The sequence below is a fragment of the Petromyzon marinus genome, chromosome 4 (assembly GCF_048934315.1).
Source record: "Petromyzon marinus isolate PM22_M1 ecotype Great Lakes invasive population chromosome 4, UKy_Petmar_22M1.pri1.0, whole genome shotgun sequence".
In the NCBI taxonomy this organism is placed as follows: Eukaryota; Metazoa; Chordata; class Hyperoartia; order Petromyzontiformes; family Petromyzontidae; genus Petromyzon; species Petromyzon marinus.
The window spans coordinates 5606238-5622015 of record NC_133670.1 but is presented as its reverse complement, the minus strand read 5'-3'; the positions used below and the strand labels follow the sequence as shown (position 1 = coordinate 5622015).

Here is a 15778-nt window from a genome sequence, read left to right as displayed (position 1 = left end):
CTGAATGCTGTGGTAATTTTCAATACCTCCACAACGGTCACTCATTTCTGGAAGCAATGTACTTCATGCTAATTCCTGTTTAATTAACCTCATTGTACCACTGCAATTGTCAATCAACAGCCCGAGTCTTAGCTCGAGATTATATTTCTCAAATCCTAAATGAATAATCAAACTGTGCTGCTAAAATTGAAGCATCGAGTGTGGCCTTTACAGTTTGTTAAATGCCAACCAGCAGTGACCGAAATGGTGAAGTATGTAAAATAATCCCCATGTCCAACAACGCAAGAGGAGTCCTTAATCCAGCAGGGGATTGACAAAGAGTTAAAAAAATATAACTTCATTATTATTTTAGATTTTCTGTATGAACCAAATAATAGTATCCGTATCAGCATATTATATTATTTTGAAGGTTAAATATTACATTTTGAAAACATGGACATTATCTTCACGCCATTCCATAAGTACATATACGGTATTACGCTATTTTCATAACTCGTGTTTGAATTAAAAATGCCTTTTAGAATTGCAATATTGCAATATTGAGAATATCCTCCATATATGTGCTGTCAGTACTCTCCTGAATATGAAATTACAGAGCTATAGTCGAGAATATTTATATGTTTTGGTACATACCCTTACCATTTATGATGCATCACAGACTATCATCATTACGTTTCATTTTATGTCAGAGGTGACTTTGCTGCAGTTCGAGCAATAAGTCATAGTTCATTTTAATTAGGAAAACCTATAAAGCATTAATTATAAGACAACAATAACATTCTGATTCATAACCATTTCTCTGAAACATTTTAATTAACAGTGACACGGTAATTACATCAAGGGCAAACCTGACCAGCATTAATTCTATCTTCGAGTTTCAGCCACTGCCTTTGTGCCACACATCCCCTCAGGTGACAGAAAGAAACAGAAGAGGCTCTCGGATGTTGCTCGGTACGATGTCCGACGTTTCGATACGTGCGCGCTGGGGAGCTTCTTCAGTGACTGAAAAGGCATGCACAACGCCCTCAAACCCATCGGAGAGCAGGAATTGCAGCCACTGCACAGCGTACACGATGTGTATCTTGGCCACATTTCGCAGCGGCACAGGACCCTGACTCACAATTGTTACGATGCAAAGTTCAGAACCGAAGGATAGTTGCTTGGACGGTTCATATTCGTCTGACATTCGCAACGAGGGCACTTAGCCACAGCTGGGATAGGATGGAAATAAGTTGTGAAAATGTGTGGTATCACTGGTTTCGCTGAGAATCCCATTGGAAATCCTATAGCACACTAAAACGCGTTAAATTGCAACGCAAGCACTTAGCCAAACCATTCCAACTGGGATAGGATAGAAATATGTTGGGGAAATGTATGGTACCACTGGTTTCACTGAGAATCCCATAATCCAATAAAAAATATCCTATAACACACTATAATAATGTAACGGCAAAAATTAAAGCACTTAGAACTTAGGGGTAGAGGTGCAATGAATGTTGATTGATTCCTAAAGCTCATGATAAATGCACATCATCACACACACATAGGTGTTCACAAATATTTGTTCTGACACATGGTGAAACACGTTTCAAGTAAATTTCCTACATATTAGTTCAACATACATATATATTTGAAATGATGTGCCTAAATGTTTTTGGTTTTGCTGTTAAAGTATGTTATAGGATTGTTCATGGGATTAAATGCGTTAGAGTGTATTTGATTATTTTTATGGGATTCGCAGCAAAACCAGTGGAGCCACACATTTCTACAACCTCTTTGGATGATATTACAGATAGAATGGTGTGGCTAAATGGTTTGGATTAGCCATTTTAGCGATTTAGTGTGTTATAGGATTTATTTAAGGGTTTTAACACATTTTTGTTGGGATAAACAGTGAAGCCAGTGCTACCACACATGTCCACAATTGACTTCCTTTCTATTACAGTTGGAATGGTGTGGGTAAGTGCTTTGGTTTTGTCATATGTTATATAATGTTTCTTATGGGATTAAAACCCTTTAATTGTGTTATAGGATTTTTATGGGATTGACCGAAGAAGATGTGAATTCCCACCAGTGTCGAATTACTTCATATGAAATGTCAAAAATTCAACGTCACATAATGTATTCAAACGAAAATCTTGATTTGAAGCTTTCGTAACTGCAGGAATCCATACTCTTTGGTTCTTTCGGTAAAGTCACGTCGGTAGAAAAAACATTTTTTGATCATTTGTTGGTAAACATGAAAAATCAGAGTTTTAACATCCCTCCTGCACGTCATTCTTCTACATGTACAAAGACTCGAGTGTAATTGTTGAGAACTCAAGTTGGCTTTGCTATCCCGATCATGTTTCACCTTTGGTACTGATGTCACACTTATTGTCTCTGCAATGGCACTGACGTCATCAGCTGTCCGCGTTAGGGATTAAAAAACAAGGCGTGGAGAAGTTTAATCAGATCCGAAGCAATCAATACAAATCATAATCATTACCACGTAACTGCCAATGAAAGGCTAGCCACACCTCACAACTCCTAACGGAGGTAGAGTGTGAAATATTGCCCAAAAGATGATCGATGCAGGTCTACTTTCGAGTCAGATTGACTTCTGCCACACGCTCCTGCGCATGAAACACTTCCCTTAACATGTAACGACTTCACCGCACGTCTAATAATAATACTCCTTCGTAAGTGTCGTTTTTTGCACATTTCAATCATAACACTGCTTTTAATTTGCCGCACCTTTCTCCAGACCGCACCAGATGTTATAAATTGAACTCAGCTATCAATTCCATGAGTTACTTCAAATCAGTCGTCAAATGCAGTGGAGTCCAATACTTATCAGCACTTCGAAAATGCACAGATTTGATGATTCGTAATTACATTTTATTGTCTCGCTGATTTGCTTTATACATCCCAAACATTGTAATGTTTATGATACCATTAATAAACCGATAATTTCCACACCATCCAACGACCTGACAAGCACAGTGAGTTATCCAAAGGAAAATTTGTGATACGGAACAATAAACTGAGTCAAAATGAAATAAATTTCCTCCTATTACTCTGCTAATATATTACTACGCACACGCTTCAAATACACAATGCGGATATGAAAGAGCCCTGTGACAACATCTGATTTGTATTTCTCATCCCCTGACACTATATATGCATTTCTATTGTAAGTTACATTATTTAGTTTGCACAATGCATTTCAGCCTCAAACAATATATTACCTTGCATTGCTACGATTGTGTCACTAGCATCGTGCCCAGAGCTGTACATTTTCCTTTTTTTAATTCCCCCCCCCCCTAGTGCTGCCCAAGAGCCAAACAGCAATTTGGCACAAAACGGCTGCGATACATTCGGTGAGCAAGGATGCTCCATGCACAATGCTCCTTCATCTCGGCTCCGCGCTAATGTAATATTAATTAAATCCCCCAAGGTGCTAATGGCCATAAAGCACTCCCTCGCCTCTTGCGCACCGACGCCGCAGCGGGTTTACTGAGCTGTGGTGGCAGGGTTAAGAGAGGCCAGCCAAGCCATCCCCAATATTCCCAGGCAGAGGCCGCCGAGTGGCACAAGCGCTAACTCAATGTGACAGGGGCAGGACGCAGGGCCAGGATCCTGCCAATGCAAAACCCAGGGGACATAAATTGGCCACCAATTTCCTTACATGAGATCGAGGGGTCTGTGCATCAAGAGATGCTGTGGCGAAAGAATGGAAGATACAGTACTTGAAAGATTGCCTATGTAGCTGATTTAATCATATTCTTTGTACATTTCATGTATGCTGTCAAGCAATCCGAAATTAATTGGAAAATATTTAAAAGACATAGTTGGTGCTAATTGTCCATGGCAGTCTTAAACCAGTGGTGGAATTTCTATTTTTCTAAGGCAGAGCCCAGTATCCATATGACAACCATCATTACCTACACACAAAGTGGCATTTAATGCATTGACCTTGAAGAGATGATGGTCTGTGTTGACCACTAACCAACGTTTGAACTCATGACCTTTCCATTGCGACTTGAATTGACTGTAGCCTTTCAAACTACTGAATTCAACGTCTAATATGCTTTTAAATGTACGGCCTTATGATGGTCATCATCACCGTCATCTTTGTCTATTTTCCCTGCTAGTTGCAGGCCTTTCTATATTATCCTGCATACAATATGTAATAATAATAACGATGATGAATAACAATTATTTGTCTTTGATAACGCATTTTTTTTATGCCAGAGAATCTCAGATGCCATCCATCTGACTTCCACGTGCTCTGATTTCACTGCTCGCTCCCTTGTCTGCTCATTCCTTCACGTGCGCTCTGCTTATGGCTTCCACTCCTTCATCTGCCTTGCCCACTAGTTGCCGTCTCTATGACCTGTCCCGTCCAAGGCTGTTTGCATTTCTGAACGATGACTGCAATGTCTCAGATTCTTGTTGGTTATATCAATCGTCGTATTCGGCCAATGAGAATCATGCCAATGGATTGAAAATACTGGTGGAAAACTTGAATACATTTTCAAATATAGCCGTAGAGAAATAAATATTTCGTAGCTGTCATGCACCATTGTGAAGCCCACAATACTGAAATACAGCTGATTGTGCACAGCCGTCGGTCCAACAATGACCACCGTATTAAATTGGCATAATATGTATCAAAGTGTAAAATTAGACTTTCAATACACCGGACATGGAAATTTATGGCATGAAAGGTTGAAGGGACCCCTATATCACCTCTCTTGATAATCACCTAACAAGGATTTGGTTGTATCAACAACTTTTGAATGTTTCCACTCTGTAATCAGGATTTATCAAATGCCAATTGTTATGTGTTTCTGTAATTTATGGTCTGATGGTATCCGAAACCTGGCTGCCCACCAAGTGATGAAAGGTCCAGATTATGTTCATAATTGTGGCATTAAATCACCTGGAATATAAAGCCTACAATTTGTCATTGTGTTGCATACAATGCAGTGCTGCTCAACAAATTACCATTTTATAATGATATGCAACATTTCCTTGGGGATATGCAAACTGTTCATTATGAATGGTCATTAGCATTAGAGCTTGTCTTTTCTTTCGCTGCCAAGGTTGCGCAGGTCAGTTTATGAACAGGTATTGCAGTCATCATAATGATGGCCATATTAATGACGGTCAACATTGCATCTCAACAATGAACACATTTATCAGTTAGCTTGCAGCAACCTACCTCTCTATCAACATAGCTCACTCTGAATAGCACCAGCGTCTGGCAGAGGCAAGAAACTTTTCCATTTTTTTTTATCTCGGGCTGAACAGAAAATGTACGACCAACACAACCAAGGTGAATGCAATTTCAAATAAATTCAGGGACATTTAAAAATAAGTAACACTTTTTTTTTTAAATAAGCTGACAACAATCACAGTATTCATAACACATTCACTCTTGCGAAACATACAACAATTAAAAAAATGTTAGATTAATTCGGAAACTAATGATTACTCTAATGAAACAAATTTTTTTGGTTGGATCAGTCCCCTTCACGAATTTTTTTTTATCACACTTATAAAACTTAACGCACCAATGACATGTCTGCAATGCAAATTTCCTTTGGATTTCGTTAGTAGACTTTCAGCAAACCTATGACTCTGCGTGACAGCACGGGCCTATGAGCGCTGCTGTATAGGATCTCAGGTATGATAAGTTCACTGCTTAAATCGTGCATGATGAGACTCAGACCTGTGTATGAATTGAAAAGCCATCAGGCTGGTTTGATGTTAGGACGAGTGTTCATAAAATTTATATTTTGCCTCTCGCTTCGGTTTGTATGCTTGACTGTTCTCACTAACTCCACAAATAAAGCCAAACTATTCACTCATTTTTTTATTTTACCAAGTAAGGCCCACCGAGTTATGAGCTCTTTTTCAGAAGTGAGCGAGCCACAAATTATATCTCAACAAAGTGGAAATGTATCGCAGCCAATTACTCTAAAAGCAATAGAAAACACTGTATATCTATTTTTTTTATTGTTCCTGGGTAGTATTTGTTATTTCCCAATTGGTTATGCTTCAAAAGTAAAGAAAATGGCTATTATTCCCGACAAACTTTGCTTTTATGACCAGGACAATGATATTTTGAAATTTACCTATTTTCCAGAACATTCCAGATAGATTCCGTGCTATTTCACCCATGACTAATGAAGTAAATTCCAGAACATTCTAGAAATTTCCAGTAATATAAATAGTAGTATAAATACAGGGACCTTAAGCCCACCAGTTCAGTTTAGTTCCAGATGCCTAAGTGGATACATATGTGCATTTTTATGAGATGGCATCAAGAGGCTGCAAGCATCTGGCATACGCATTTTGCTATGTCTGCGGCCAATTTATCAAAACAAGAGCGAAAATAACTCTGTGGAAGCATCTGCTAAGATGTGTGAGGCCTACAAGGAAAAAAGTGTTTGATCCACTGGTGATTTTGTACGTTTGCCCACTGACAAAGAAATGATCAGTCTATAATTTTAATGGTAGGTTTATTTGAACAGTGAGAGACAGAATAACAACAACAAAATCCAAAAAAACGCAAATCAAAAATGTCATAAATTGATTTGCATTTTAAGGAGGGAAATAAGTATTTGACCCCCTCTCAATCAGAAAGATTTCTGGCTCCCAGTTGTCTTTATTACAGGTAACGAGCTGAGATTAGGAGCACTCTCTTAAAGGGAGTGCTCCTAATCTCAGCTTGTTACCTGTATAAAAGACACCTCTCCACAGAAGCAATCAATCAATCAGATTCCAAACTCTCCACCATGGCCAAGACCAAAGAGCTCTCCAAGGATGTCAGGGACAAGATTGTAGACCTACACAAGGCTGGAATGGGCTACAAGACCATTGCCAAGCAGCTTGGTGAGAAGGTGACAACAGGTGGTGTGATTATTCGCAAATGGAAGAAACACAAAAGAATTGTCAATCTCCCTCGGCCTGGGGCTCCATGGAAAATCTCACCTCGTGGAGTTGCAATGATCATGAGAACGGTGAGGAATCAGCCCAGAACTACACAGGAGGATCTTGCAAATGATCTCAAGGCAGCTGGGACCATAGTCACCAAGAAAACAATTGGTAACACACTACACCGTGAAGGACTGAAATCCTGCAGCGCCCGCAAGGTTCCCCTGCTCAAGAAAGCACATATACATGCCCGTCTGAAGTTTGCCAATGAACATCTGAATGATTCAGAGGACAACTGGGTGAAAGTGTTGTGGTCAGTTGAGACTAAAATGGAGCTCTTTGGCATCAACCCAACTCGCCGTGTTTGAGGAGGAGGAATGCTGCCTTTGACCCCAAGAACACCATCCCCACCGTCAAACATGGAGGTGGAAACATTATGCTTTGCGGGTGTTTTTCTGCTAAGGGGACAGGACAACTTCACCGCATCAAAGGGACGATGGACGGGGCCATGTACCGTCAAATCTTGGGTGAGAACCTCCTTTCCTCAGCTAGGGCATTGAAAATGGGTCGTGGATGGGTATTCCAGCATGACAATGACCCAAAACACATGGCCAAGGAAACAAATGAGTGGCTCAAGAAAAAGCACATTAAGGTCCTGGACTGGCCTAGCCAGTCTCCAGACCTTAATCCCATAGAACATCTGTGGTGGGAGCTGAAGGTTCGAGTTGCCAAACGTCAGCCTCAAAACCTTAATGACTTGGAGAAGATCTGCAAAGAGGAGTGGAACAAAATCCCTCATTAGATGTGTGCAAACCTGGTGGCCATTTACAAGAAACGTCTGACCTCTGTAATTGCCAACAAGGGTTTTGCCATCAAGTACTAAGTCATGTTTTGCAGAGGGGTCAAATACTAATTTCCTTCATTAAAATGCAAATCAATTTATAACATTTTTGACATGCGTTTTTCTGGATTTTTTTGTTGTTATTCCCTCACTGTAGTTCGACATGCCTGTCGAAGACGAACCCTGGGCACCTCATTTCACCTGCGAGCAATGCAAAAAAACCTCTGGAAGGTAAGATGGACAATTGTTGCTTGGAATTTTATGTTATAATAAGTTTTTTTTTATTTTAACATTGAAAAAGTTTTTTTATTAAAAATGTTTTACAATTTTCAATTTTATTGAAAAAATATATCACTTAAGAAAATGTTGTGATGATCTCTTACGCATTCGTCATGGATGAAATAAATGTACAGTGAGGGAAAAAAGTATTTGCTCCTCTGCTGATTTTGTACGTTTGCCCACTGACAAAGATATGATCAGTCTATAATTTTAATGGTAGGTTTATTTGAACAGTGAGAGACAGAATAACAACAACAAAATCCAAAAAACGCATGTCAAAAATTTTATGAATTGATTTGCATTTTAAGGAGGGAAATAAGTATTTGACCCCTCTGCAAAACATGACTTAGTACTTAGTGGCAAAACCATTGTTGGCAATCACAGAGGTCAGACGTTTCTTGTAGTAGCCCACCAGGTTTGCACACATCTCAGGAGGGATTTTGTCCCACTCCGCTTTGCAGATCTTCTCCAAGTCATTAGACCTCCTTTTCCAGTATCAAAATGTAATAATAGGCTTTTTCTCCTTTGTTCTGGCAACAAAAGGTTTCAGTTTTGTTGCCAGAACAAAGGGGGAAAAGCCTATTATTACTTCTCCAAGTCATTAAGGTTTCGAGGCTGACGTTTGGCAACTCGAACCTTCATCTCCCTCCACAGATTTTCTATGGGATTAAGGGAGACTGGCTAGGCCACTCCAGAACCTTAATGTGCTTCTTCTTGAGCCACTCCTTTGTTGCCTTGGCCGTGTGTTTTGGGTCATTGTCATGCTGGATACTCATCCACGGCCCATTTTCAATGCCCTGCCTGAGAGAAGGAGGTTCTCACCCAAGATTTGACGGTACATGGCCCCGTCCATTGCCCCTTTGATGTGGTGAAGTTGTCCTGTCCCCTTAGCAGAAAAACACCCGCAAAGCATAATGTTTCCACCTCCATGTTTGACAGTGGGGATGGTGTTCTTGGGGTCATAGGCAGCATTCCTCCTCCTCCAAACACGGCGAGTTGAGTTGATGCCAAAGAACTCCATTTTGGTCTCATCTGACCACAACACTTTCACCCAGTTGTCCTATGAATCATTCAGATGTACATTGGCAAACTTTAGACGGGCATGTATATGTGCTTTCTTGAGCAGGGGGACCTTGCGGGCGCTGCAGGATTTCAGTCCTTCACGGCGTAGTGTGTTACCAATTGTCTTCTTGGTGACTATGGTCCCAGCTGCCTTGAGATCATTGACAAGATCCTCCAGTGTAGTTCTGGGCTGATTCCTCACCGTTCTCATGATTATTGCAACTCCACGAGTTAAGATCTTGCATGGAACCCCAGGCCGAGGGAGATTGAATAATCGCACCAAATGTTGTCACCTTCTCACCAAGCTGCTTGGCAATGATCTTGTAGCCCATTCCAGCCTTGTGTAGGTCTACAATTTTGTCCCTGACATCCTTGGAGACCTCTTTGGTCTTGGCCATGGTGGAGAGTTTGGAATCTGATTGATTGATTCTGTGGACAGGTGTCTTTTATACAGGTAACAAGCTGAGATTAGGAGCACGCCCTTTAAGAGTGTGCTCCTAATCTTAGCTCGTTACCTGTATAAATGACACCTGGGAGGCAGAAATCTTTATGATTGAGAGGGGGTCAAATACTTATTTTACTCATTAAATTGCAAATCAATTTATAACATATTTGACATGCATTTTTCTGGATTTTGTTGTTGTTATTCTGTCTCTCACTGTTCAAATAAACCTACCATTAAAATATATAGACTAATAATTTCTTTGTCAGTGGGCAAACGTACAAAATCAGCAGGGGATCAAATACTTTTTTCCCTCACTGTAGGATGGTACAGAGAGAAAATAGAGCCAAAAGGTTCGCGATCCCAAGAATTTGGCGGGAACCCACTGACCACTCAAGCAACTGCTACTTCTGCATGGTGGACCCTTCCAAATGTCGGACTGGTAAGAATGCACCTGCTATCACGTATTCAGACCTTCCTTCATACATTGCCCCGGTGCCTCACTGACATGAGCTCCCCGTACCCACTCCTCCGGAGAGAGAGCAGCCGTCTTTAGAAGAGAGCAGCAAGTCAGAGAGCGAGGAAGACGTTGAAGATCCAGATGACAATCTCAGAGGTGGAGCTGAGGAGAGAAACCCATACTACCCCAACCAAAAATACCTCAACGACTTGATCAGAGATCTTGGTCTCACCAAGTCCAATGTCGAGCTTTTGACGTCTAGGCTCAAGCAGTGGAACTTGTTGGATTAAAGCCGCAAATCAGGAAGCGTCACCAACCTTTTTGCAGCTTCTTCACCCGTCAAGATGGGCTCTGCTTCTGCCACAGTATGACCAGTCTGTTCTAGGCAATCGGAATCGCCTTTAACCAGAATGAGTGGCGCCTCTTCATTGACAGCTTATCCAGAGCCTCAAAGCGATGCTACTCCATAATGGTAACAAGTACCCGTCTCTTCTCCTGGCTCGCTCGGTGCACCTCAAAGAGGATTACAACAGCATCAAGACCTTTTTGGATGCCTTAAAGTATGATCAGTACAGCTGGGAGGTCATCAGAGACTTCAAAATGGTGGCGTTCCTGATGGGTCTCCAAGGCGGTTTTACCAAGTTTCCCTGCTATCTTTACCTTTGGGACAGCAGGGACACCAAGGCGCACTACCACAGGCGGGACTGGCGACAGCGGACCGAGTTCTCTGTGGGGAGGAACAACGTCAAGTTGGAGCCACTGGTGGACCCCCGGAAGGTGCTGATGCCACCACTGCACATCAAATTGTCGGCAACCTTCAAGTACCTTCAAGACTTCTTCTCTAAGCTGTCTGAGGCAAAGGTTAAAGCCAGTGTCTTCGTCGAACCAACGATAAATAAGAATGCAATTAATAAGCCAAGAAGCTCACTATTAAGGAGATAGCGGCTTGGAACAGCTTTATCGCAGTGGTTCGTGGCTTCATGGGCAATCACAAAGTCGAAAACTATGTGGAGCTGGTTGAGACTCTGGGAAGAACTACGGCACAATGGGCTGTAGGATGTCCCTCAAAGTCCATATCCTTGATGCTCATCTTGATAAATTCAAGGAGAACATGGGAGCGTACTCGGAGGAGCAAGGTGAGCGGCTCCACCAGGATATACTGGACTTTGAACACCACTACCAAGGACAGTATAACGAGAACACGATGGGGGACTACATTTGGGGGCTGATTCGTGAAAGTGATTTACAGTATAATCGTAAAACTCGAAAAACTTCCCACTTCTAAATCTTTGTAGTCATTTTTGTATTACTTTAATATAAATACATGTTAATTTTGATTCATATGTTGTTGTTTTATGACTTTATGTGAACAAAAAGACACAAATTTGCACGTTTTCGAATTGAAAATAGGTAAATTTCTAAATATCACTGTCCTGGTCACAAAAGCAAAGGTTGTGAGGAATAATAGCCATTTTCTATACTTTTTAGGCATAAGCAATTACGAAATAACACTTACTACCCAGGAACAAAAAATAAAGACAGGTGAGATGAATGTGTGGCACTTGAAGTATGTATAGATGATGCGGGTTTGTTGGCTTTGACTTTGGCTGCAGCCAAGCAGTTGTTTGAGTTCTTAGGCATCTACACTGGACGCTGGGTGTTAAGGTAAAAGCCTTCCCAAGATCAAATTTACGGTGGGAGTTTTAAAACGGGGCTCCTGTTGTCGGACTGCAAGTCCCAGGGGGAGAGAATGTGCAGGTGGTCGAGGACTCTGTGTGCTTAGGCAGTGATGTCCGCAATGCAGGGGGGCTGTGAGAAAGAGGTGAGGAGGTGCCATTGATTCAGCAGGCCACACTTTGTATGGGCTATGGGAACCACTTTGGACCAAACGAGAGACAAGTCTGAGTGCAAAGAAACGGGAATTTGAAGTAGGAGTGTGGCACGCGTTGCTGTGTGGATTAGAGAGCCGCACCCTAAGCAGGCGATTTATTTTTCTGTTGAACTACTTTTTGTGTTTAGTTTGTTGTACTTTCTACCGCACCTTCGATTAGCAGAGTTGGCTACATACGGTGCAAAAGAAGTCCAACATACATACATACATACACACAACTCAAAGAGAAGTTGTTGGCATTTGACACCAGGCATCTGAGACGGATGCTGGGAATTTCATGGCAAGACAGAATACGCAATGCACAATTCCGGAGACAGAACATGGCAAGTGAGTGTTATCGATAGAATTAGGAAAAAAAAGAGTTGCGTTAGGTGGGACGCATCTGCAGAATGGACTAGGGCTGAATGCCGGTGACGGGCACTGGAAACTCAGAGGGATGCTGTTCGGGAGGATCCCAGAGGTCGCTTCGTGTCTACCGTGCAGGAGCTACGCGATCTGGTGGAGGGTGGAGAGCATCGTCAATGAGGTGTGGCGGTGGTGGCATCCATGGGTTTTGGCCATGATGACACCTTGACAATGATGCACCAATTGTACAACTCGCATCCAATCACAACCATACTCGAGTTCATCCAAACTCTCTGCTTATGAATGACATTTTCGTACAGGTAGATGTTCACAGTATTAAAAAACATCTTTAAAAAAAAACACAAATTTATAGAAGTACTCACCACAAGCGTGCGTAGGAATCGAGGATATGCCCAGCTGCTCAGAGACACGGCTGCACATGTTGAGTTGATGTGCTGCTCCCAATATACCTGAGGCAAAAAAACAAAAACTATGTAACTGTGATATTCAACGTTTCATCTATATAACATAATACGTGAGGGCGACACAACATGTCGACCAGCAGCCACAATTCCATCAATATTTTTATAATAAAACAATAGGTGAATTCATGAAGATTAGCACCAATTAGGCCATTAGACTTGTACATGAATTATATTCCTAATGGGTGGGTCAAGTGAACTTGGAAGCAGGCGACTTTGATGATTGATGAACTTTAGCACATTTTATCTGGAACATGTAATAATGTAACTATTTGCAAATACATTCACGTTTTTATATATTTATATTTTAATGACAAAACTTCACTGAAATTCGAGACTTTCGGGAGGGTGCTTGGGATGTTTAGGTTAATCCGTTTTTTAGCACAGTATTGAATGTGTGTTTATTTATAATGTACAGTAATTATTAAGCTTTTTTAGTCAAAAAAATTGTCTTTATAAGGGTTCTGGCAATTATTTTTGTTGCAGGTAGGGAGCGACGTTGCCGCTGCATATAACCCCAATTGAGTCATTCGCAGGTACAGTGAGGGAAAAAAGTATTTGATCCCCTGCTGATTTTGTACGTTTGCCCACTGACAAAAAAATGATCAGTCTATAATTTAAATGGTAGGTTTATTTGAACAGTGAGAGACAGAATAACAACAACAAAAATCCAGAAAAACGCATGTCAAAAATGTTATCAATTGATTTGCATTTTAATGAGGGAAATAGGTATTTGACCCCCTCTCAATCAGAAAGATTTCTGGCTCCCAGGTGTCTTTTATACAGGTAACGAGCTGAGATCAGGAGCACACTCTTAAAGGGAGTGCTCCTAATCTCAGCTTGTTACCTGTATAAAAGACACCTGTCCACAGAAGCAATCAATCAATCAGATTACAAACTCTCCACCATGGCCAAGACCAAAGAGCTCTCCAAGGATGTCAGGGACAAGATTGTAGACCTACATTAGGCTGGAATGGGCTACAAGACCATTGCCAAGCAGCTTGGTGAGAAGGTGACAACAGTTGGTGCGATTATTCGCAAATGAAAGAAACACAAAAGAACTATCAATCTCCCTCGGCCTGGGGCTCCATGCAAGATCTCACCTCGTGGAGTTGCAATGATCATGAGAACGGTGAGGAATCAGCCCAGAACTAAACGGGAGGATTTTGTCAATGATCTCAAGGCAGCTGGGACCATAGTCACCAAGAAAACAATTTGTAACACACTACGCCGTGAAGGACTAAAATCCTGCAGCGCCCGCAAGGTCCCCCTGCTCAAGAAAGCACATATACATGCCCGCCTGAAGTTTGCCAATGAACATCTGAATGAGTCAGAGGACAACTTGGTGAAAGTGTTGTGGTCAGATGAGACCAAAATGGAGCTCTTTGGCATCAACTCAACTCGCCGTGTTTGGAGGAGGGGGAATGCTGCCTATGACCCCAAGAACACCATCCCCACCGTCAAACATGGAGGTGGAAACATTATGCTTTGTGGTTGTTTTTCTGCTAAGGGGACAGGACAACTTCACCGCATTAAAGGGACGATGGACGGGGCCATGTACCGTCAAATCTTGGGTGAGAACCTCCTTCCCTCAGCCAGGGCATTGAAAATGGGTCGTGGATGGGTATTCAAAACACACGGCCAAGGCAACAAAGGAGTGGCTCAAGAAGAAGCACATTCAGGTCCTAGAGTGGCCTAGCCAGTCTCCAGACCTTAATCCCATAGAAAATGTGTGGAGGGAGCTGAAGGTTCGAGTTGCCAAACGTCAGCCTCGAAACCTTAATGACTTTGGAGAAGATCTGCAAAGAGGAGTGAGACAAAATCTCTCCTGAGATGTGTGCAAACCTGGTGGCCAACTCCAAGAAACGTCTGACCTCTGATTGCCAACATGGCTTTTGCCACCAAGTACTAAGTCATGTTTTGCAGAAGGGTCAAATACTTATTTCCCTCATTAAAATGCAAATAAATTTATAACATTCTGGATTTCTGTCTCTCACTGTTCAAATAAACCTACCATTAAAATTATAGACTGATCATTTCTTTGTCAGTGGGAAAACGTACAAAATCAGCAGGGGATCAAATACTTTTTCCCCCCACTGTAATTGGCAACCTCCGTCCGATTAGCACGGTTGGCCACGTACGGTGCGACAGAAGTTCAACATTATTCATGCGTACATACTACCTAGTGGCTGTTACTCCCTTCTACGGGTGCCTCAGTGGCGTTTTAGTAGGCGTCTCACAAGAGGCATCACACTCATGTAATCAGTGAATATTACACACTCACTGGAGAACAGGCATGTTGACACCACAGCCAGCCATCTTACCTATGTAATTACATGTTTGTCTGTCTGTCTGTGTGTGGACACACTTTGCGACGCTTTAAACTGACAAACTGTTGCGTTTACGTATCATAAAAGTACCCAGATACCACGCGATAAGCCCCGGGATGAGAGAGCGCTATTCGTATTTCCCATCCGTCAAGTTTAAAGTAGTTAAATTAACAATTTATTACTATTTATTATAATGCTGCGCTGAGCGCGCTCCCAAAGCACGCATCTGCGCATGCACGGAAACGCTGACTCATCGTTGCCCTAGCAACGCACACCAGTACTGCCGCAGAAATGCTCATTCGTGTTAAAAACGCAAAAAAACTGAGGTAAATTCTTTACAGTGTGATGTCCTCTTCTCCCCACCCCCCATGTGTGCAGTTACTACTATACAGTCGGTAGATGCTACTTTTGTCAGTAGTTACTACTACTGTAGAGCGGGCGGAGGGATGGTAGGGGGGGGGGTTATCAGCCCAGCCCCAGCCGACCAAGGTGCCACTTCAGCCGGCTGGGAAATCTAGGCGAGGCCGGCGACTCTCCACGGGACTAGGCCTCACCACGTTACTCTGTATAGTTAGTAGTTACTGCTATAGAGTCGATAGATTTACTATTATAGAGTTGGTATACACGACTATAGAGTCAGTAGATACTACTGTAGAGTAGGTAGATACTACTATAGTCAGTATATACTACTGTAGTGATAGTAAATACTGCTATAGACT

General features: G+C 41.9%; 1 protein-coding gene across 2 annotated transcripts in view; it reads right to left on the bottom strand.

The window, feature by feature from the left end:
* Positions 1-15778, bottom strand: part of ADARB1 (adenosine deaminase RNA specific B1) — a 136537-nt gene that overhangs the window by 69510 nt on the left and 51249 nt on the right. For both annotated transcript variants that reach the window (XM_076055035.1, XM_076055029.1), the window contains exon 2: positions 12631-12717. In XM_076055035.1, coding sequence (XP_075911150.1) covers positions 12631-12717 — 87 coding nt within the window. The remainder of the gene's footprint in view (positions 1-12630; positions 12718-15778) is intronic.